This window comes from Gouania willdenowi, chromosome 21, assembly GCF_900634775.1.
Source record: "Gouania willdenowi chromosome 21, fGouWil2.1, whole genome shotgun sequence".
NCBI classification, from domain to species: domain Eukaryota; kingdom Metazoa; phylum Chordata; class Actinopteri; order Blenniiformes; family Gobiesocidae; genus Gouania; species Gouania willdenowi.
In genome coordinates, this window is record NC_041064.1 from 17,026,321 (window position 1) to 17,033,811 (window position 7,491).

Consider the following 7,491-nt stretch of genomic DNA (forward strand, 5'->3'; position numbering starts at 1 on the left):
TGAAGTCAAAAATAAATTTATATTTATTGGATAGTTGTCTGTCTTATTTGGTACAGTGGTGACATCTAGTGTATGATGTCTGAAACTGTAACCTATCCTTTAGTTCTAAGGCTGAAGTTACTAATCCCTCAGACACATGAGGATTAAATGATTTTATTAAACCATTGTGGTAAAGTTCTGACATTTTTTGTAATGAAAAACAAGACTGCTTGTTAAATACTAAATAAATAAATATCAACTTAGCTAAAAAAAAAAGGAGGTTACACGACTTTGCAAACTAAAACAAAACAAAAAAAGCAAAAGTTATTTTAACAGTGGATATCAGGCTTCAGAAACAGTTCAGTCAGTTATTTTAGAGAAATTCCTTCAGGAAGCAAAGCAATAATATACATTAGATATGACACAAAGCTAATGGAATCTTCCTCTGTGAAAGTTATTTGGTCATTCGTCAAAGCATTAGACACCTCACAACCAAACGACACAAATTAATCAAGCAATATCAACATTGTGCACAGAGGCATGAAAAAAGAGGTTTGGAAATGTTACAGTAAATGAAAAAACCTTCACAAATATTCAGTTTTAGCTTTTTCAGATTTAAGAACTTACTCCCAATGTAGGAAAGTCACCAAAGTAACTACATTCCCACTTACAGGTAGTAAAAACGCAGCATAAGTTGTTGTCTGTTGGGTGGGAAAAAAGGAAATGATAAACTTGCAACATCACATTAGTATGAAAATCTCTTGCTTTTGTTTTGAACTCCAGCTTCAAACATGACAAGGAGGGCTTGTCAAAGCGCCAAGGCCACGACGAACACACTGACCACACAGTACATGGTGCGATTCTCCCACCTGACAGTGCAGCATCCTGAAACAAATAAACACACAGGGAATCCATTAATGTGCATGGAATTTATAGCACATATAGGGCCTCCGATTATCTGTAATAGCAGAAAACAGGCAGAGAAAATAGAATTAACCTGATGTGGAGAAATCAATCTGACCTGCTTTTTCTTTATCCATTTTGTTTAAAATCGGGCCCAATGTTATGGGACATGTCACACATTTACATGATATTTTTAATTGAAAAACACATGATTAAATCTCTAGAAATTGTGACAAAATGACAAATATGTGAAATTCTGCCCATAATCCCTTTCAAAATCTTGCGCGTTACGGTTCAAGTTTTAGAAATTGCCTAAGGGAATAGCAGCACTGTGGCTCACGCTAGCAATGTAATAATCATGTTTTCGTAAATCTTCTGAGGCATATAAAATGTAAAATAATATTAGTTAACTCTATAACCCTTTTTAGATTATTTGGTTGTAGTACTGTAGTAGTAGTTGAATAGCTAATAAGGTCTTTTCAACAAGGAACATTTATGAAACGGAAACCGAATGGGAAAAGTGCAACATGACACAAAAATGGAATTTTGGAAAAAATAGCAACAGAAAATCTGAGATCCTACACATACTGTAAGCTATATGTAATGGTGATATTAACAACTAGTTCAAGTTGATGTTATATACCCCCAATGGTGTATACTTGTCATACACTGCTAAAAACAAGTACTGCACCTCAACGGCTACAGTTAAAAAGCTAAAATTCCAAAGTATGATCTTGTTACGCTGTCTCTCTGCTGAACTGTGTCAGACAATAGTTCCTCAAGACACAAACAAGAAGCAAGTCTGTGGAAAACTGGGCAGTTACTGGCCAATGTGGAGAAACATACACAGCAGAGCAGCTAGAAAACAGAGCGTCATCCCTACAGCAGAGCAGCTAGAAAACACAACGTCATCCCTACAGCAGAGCAGCTAGAAAACATAACGTCATCCCTACAGCAGAGCAGCTAGAAAACACGTCATCCCTACAGCAGAGCAGCTAGAAAACACAACGTCATCCCTAAAGCAGAGCAGCTAGAAAACGCAACGTCATCCCTACAGCAGAGCAGCTAGAAAACGCAACGTCATCCCTACAGCAGAGCAGCTAGAAAACACGTCATCCCTAAAGCAGAGCAGCTAGAAAACGTAACGTCATCCCTACAGCAGAGCAGCTAGAAAACACAATTTCATCCCTAAACTAGAGCAGCTAGAAAACATAACGTCACCCCGAAAGCAGAGCAGCGAGAAAACGCAACGTCATCCCTACAGCAGAGCAGCTAGAAAACACAACGTCATCCCAACAGTAGCGCAGCTAGAAAACACATCATCCCTACAGTAGCGCAGCGAGAAAACACAACGTCATCCCAACAGCAGAGCAAAGAAGTGACGATGAAACACAAATGAAGTAAACAGCAGAGGTCACTGTTGGTGTGGAGATGCAAAGTTGAGACAAATTTAGGATAAATCTGGACAGAAGGCTATACTCTGTCTTTAAGTTGACAAGACAGTAAAGAAATATAGCTTTTTTTTATTTAAGGGCATCATGGCAGCCTGTATTTAGACATTAACCTTATTGACAGCCTTTCATATGGTAATTAAGCAAAATATTTTCTAAAAATGTTAAAAAACAAAACTAAACTGCATCTTTAACGAAAGTACAACACACACTTAACCAAGTTGTATTACCATCAGTGGTAGTGTCCCAGTAGCAGGAGTTGGCCGTGTGAAGACCAGCACCGCTCTTCTGCATGATTGTGCAGTTCACTGAAACACATCAGAGACCACTGTTACATAAATATATTAAACAACACTACTAAACTCAATCCACTAAGAAATGTTGCTATTATCAAACCACAGAAGACGAAGAAAAAGCCTTCACCCATGTATTTGAGTGGCCGTCCTTGTTTTACCAGGTGAGCGAGCGATTGCTCCACTATAGAAGCTGTCCACTGGTTTACCTTACTCTGGTTATAATCTGTACCACCGATCACACCTTCAATACACTGAAACACACACAGATACAGCTCTGTTTGTACACACAGTAAAATAATAAAAACAAAGTGTTGGAAAGTTGTTGGGATCAAACATACCTCTTTAACTAAACTGCTGCTCTCATCGGCATTAAAGACAGCCTGAAATGACAGAAAAAGCATGAATCAATATATTTTATTCAATAATTATTATGGTTTATATTAATGTTATCTGCTATTCTACGCTTTATTTATCTATAATAGTGATAATGTTAGCTGCTAACAATAACAGAGCTTTTCCCTAGCAAATCATCCACTTGGTTTAATAAACACAGCTGACATTTCATAAATTAAAGCATATGTATTTGCTTCAGTGGACCAATAAACAAGCTGTCATTAACAATAAAAGAGGTATTATTTAACTTAAGTTAAAAAATAAATAAATAAAAAATGTATAACATGTGCCACACCCCAGAGAGATGCTGCTATACTGACAGCTCGGCTAATGCTAACAAAGCTAAAGCAACGACAGTGCTTTTTAACACAATGGATGCTACGAGGACAAACATACGACTAACAAAATAGACTGAAATAGCCTTGAAATCAAAACCAGGATAATTCCGTTCACATAAATCGTAATTAGAAGAAATTCCCCACCTCGTCTCCTGAGTTGTACTCCTCCATGCTAGCAACAATCTGGGACGATGGGGTGAGGTGTTGCCGTCTGACTGGTAACCATTCTAACGAGTGACTGACTTCCGGTTGAGTACGCGACACTTGCCAAAAAATGCTTAACTATCAAATAACCAATTTTTTTGCGTCTATTTTTGTTTGTTCTGTGGCTTACTGAAAATGTCTTTAATTACTTGTGACCGCATTAGCAGTGACATCGAACGTTACATTTTCGTTCGTATTTTCTTAGTGGATATAAAATGAGCACACGTTTAACATTACTTTTATTCTGTAGTAAATCGTAAAAACCAAAAAAACAAACAAACCAAAAAATTAAAAGTCGCTTAACGAGTCTGAGCTGATTATGAGTGTTTGTGAGGACGGAAGCTCCTGACGTAATTGAATGACATGAGTTGAACTGATCACCACTTGAACCATTACACTATTATGTCTGCCAGCAGCTGATGAAGAGGACAGTGTAAAGAGGAGCTTTCTTTGGCAGCTCTTTGTGCTCTGTTCTGACGCCATCTTTAGTTTAAAACCTGTAACTGCAATACCAGACTGCATTTTATCAATCAATCAATCAATCAATCACTTTATTTATAAAAAGTGCTTTTCATTCAAAGAAAATGCAGCTCAAAGTGCTTTTACATAGTTAAAAATACACCCACCCCATACAAACCCCATCCACCTCACACTGATACACAGGTTAAAATAAGGACAATGGCACATGGCTGGGTACAGAGGATCTAGATAAACAGACATCACAAGGAGCCGTCTGCCCCTAGAGCAGGACATAGACTGTGGGCACAGGGCCCTCAGCACCGCAATACAACAGAAGCTATTCACCAACACCGAGAGCCAAGAGACAGCACCGCTGCAGCCAAGACCCATCACAGCCCCTAGTGCAGAGGGCCCCTAAGAGGAAATACTGGGACAGCAATCCTACAAGATAAACCTAAAAACTATAGAGGGTTTTCACGGCACGTCATCTTCTCCGCCTTTAGAAAATGCTGGTGCTCCAGATCAACATTTTACAGACATTAGTATAAAGTCCTTTATTTTTACGTGAACCGTGATTAGACTCTTTCTGTGTAAATAAGAGGCTTTACTTACATTGATTGTTTTGGTTAATAGAAGTCTTTATTCTCTGCTGATGTCTCCTCCTCAGGCTGCTAGTGGGTCAATTTAGTGGATTGCTATGGATGCTGGTGCTCCCGTCCGCCATCATTCTTCTTCTCCACCTTCATCAGTGGAGGATGCCGCTCCTGTCCGACATTTAACAGGCATTATTATAAAGTAACGTGTGTTCAGTATCTTTGCTTAAATTGTTATGGTTGATAGGGAAGTCTTACGCGTTTCCATTGGCGGTATCGGCTCTACACTCCTCGCTTTCTGGATCAGATAATTTTTCCAGAGAGTTTCCATTGAGCACCAACCTGACATGCGAAACTGCCAGTCTCCATGGGTTGCACTTTTTTTCTGCCATTCTCACAAGACTACCAACAAAAATCAATGGTGGCCAAATGCTTCCTCTCTGTGCAGAGGTCAGCCCCCATCCTCCACCATCTGGATCCGGAGGCGTAGTTCCTTGTCAAGGTTGACACATCTGACACCGGGGTGGGAGCCATTCTCTCCTAGAGATCAGTAAGCAATCACAAGATGAATCCTTGTGCCTTGTGCCCGCTCAAATTATCTCCCTGCCGAAAGGAACTACGACGTCGGTTACCGAGAGTTACTGGCGGTGGAGGAGGCATTGTAGGAGTGGCGTCACTGGCTGGAGGGGTGCCAGCACCAGTTCACTGTGTGGAGAAACCACCGCAAGCTGGAGTACATCCAGACAGCTAGGAGACTGAGCCCAAGGCAGGCTAGGTGGGCCTTAATATTCTCCCGGTTCAAAAAATGGCACGATCCAAAACAGAATACAGATTTCCCCCTCTCTGGTGGTGGGCGCCATCCAGTGGCTGATTGAGGCCAAGGTTTGTCGAGCACTCGAGCTGGTGACTGTTCCGCATGGGTGTCCTCCCAGGCAACTTTTCGTTCCCTTGTCCCCTTAGTTCCAACGTCATCCACTGGGATCATACTGGCAGATTGACCTGTCATCTTGGCTTCAACAACACAATCCTCCTCAACAAACAGCGGTTCTGGGGGCCCAATATGGGCAAAAGAAGTGGGTGAATATGTTAATGCCTGTACAGTCTGTGCCCAGAACAAAGACTCCCACCAATGGCCTGCTGAGCTACTACGACGTCTACTTGTACCTCGATGCTCGTGGTCCCACATCTCTCCTACCTCCATCCAGTGGATTGGATGAGTATTCACACAACACCTTACCCAGTCATCGATCTGACCCCTTTCTCAAAACAAATCAAATCAAATCAAGCTTTATTGTCATTTTTCCAACCAAACATAGTAGTGCAGACAAGAGGAGAATGTTTCTCCAGGATCCAGTTAAAACATACATACAGTATCTTCCATACTACACATATACGCATACTCACACACACATCCCTGAGACGTCTTTATAGTTAAAAATATGAAAGTTAGATAGTATATATTATATTATATATATTCTAGTGTACCTACGGCTACTCGAGAGGGAGTTCATGGTTCCCTCAGCTAATGCCCTGGTTCGATGATGTAGGAAGGTCTGGAGACTGGCTCGGTCCAATCTACTGTAGCCCGCCGGACACTACTCAGCACTGGCCAATCATCACCATTGTCCTGCTCCGATATACCGAGTGGGTCAAAAAGTTGGGCTATCCACCAATGACCGCCAGCTCCAACACCCAGCCAAGAAGTTGGCATCAAGGTTTGTGGGTCCTTTCCCAGTGACAGAAATAATTAACCCCATCTCTGTTCGTCTCAGACTCTCGCTGGATAATCCAGCCCACATTCCACAGCCAGATAAAACCTTTGTGGACCAGTCCACTGGATATAAAGGATGGTGCGGCTGTGATGCAGTGCTGGGTTCTGACCTGGCAGACCACTGAGCCACATCTCATTAATGACTTCCATCGGAGGCATCTTAGTCTTCCGTAGCCATCAAGAGCTGGCCCTTCAGAGGGGGGCGCTGTCACGCCTGCTCTTGTGGTGGAAGGTGAGCTTCCCTCTTCCTATCTGATTCACTCCAGCTTGAATCACCCACTCAGCATCCCACACCTGTTTCACATCTCCTCATCAGTCTGTCTTCTCCTGCTCCTCCCTGCCAGATTATCTATGTTCTTCATGACCAGCCTTCCAGTGATTCTTCTCTGTGCTCCTCTAAAGACCTCCTGGCTTCTAACTTTGCTTAGTCTGGCTTCTAACCTTGGTTTGTCTTCCGGCCCTCGCTCTTTGAATTAACCATTGGATTCCCTGCACGATTGGACTGACTTCCCAGAATCGACCTCTGCCTCGTCTTACGGCCTCTGCCTGTTGGTTTTTCCCACAGTACCTCTGCACAGTCGGACTGTTTACCCGGTATCAAACTCTGCTTTGTACAGTGACATATCTAAACACATGTGTTGCCTCTGTACCTGCTTCTGAGTCCAGATCGGCACACATCATGTCACACAAAGGAAAATGGCCAGCCTTGGTTGGTGTAAATGTAACCAAAGGTGGAGCAAATTGCGCCAGATGCAAGGTCTAGCTGTGAAATCCGACAACATACAGGGAACTCTGGTTATGGATGAAGAAGAACAGGACAATGAAAAACCTACCTGCTCAGGTGTTTCTGGAGGTCTGGCCCAGCCCAAGACCAAACTCGGAAGTCCGGCCCTGCCATGGAATAAGCCTGAAATAAAGAAAAAGGTTAGTATATAGTATTTTTCAAACTTCTTAATTTGATTACATTGTGAATATCAAGTCTTTAAAAGCTATTTAATATAATAAATGTTTGCATTTGTATATTTTTTTTCCAAGAATAATAATAAGTAGTGTATGAATAATCAATTTATGCATTGATCGCTCCATCTCAGCACTGTCTTCTTT

The 7,491-nt window shown here is 41.6% G+C and overlaps 1 protein-coding gene across 1 annotated transcript; it reads right to left on the bottom strand.

Annotated features, from left to right (window-relative positions):
* Positions 1–3,609, bottom strand: dynlt3 (dynein light chain Tctex-type 3). The gene is made up of 5 exons (XM_028436425.1): positions 3,505–3,609; positions 2,968–3,009; positions 2,757–2,880; positions 2,564–2,641; positions 1–864 (listed from the first exon to the last, which is right to left on the bottom strand). The coding sequence occupies exons 1-5, from the start codon at positions 3,529–3,531 to the stop codon at positions 788–790; spliced, it is 348 nt and encodes a 115-aa protein (XP_028292226.1). The 5' UTR covers positions 3,532–3,609; the 3' UTR covers positions 1–787.
* Positions 3,610–7,491: the final 3,882 nt, after the last annotated feature.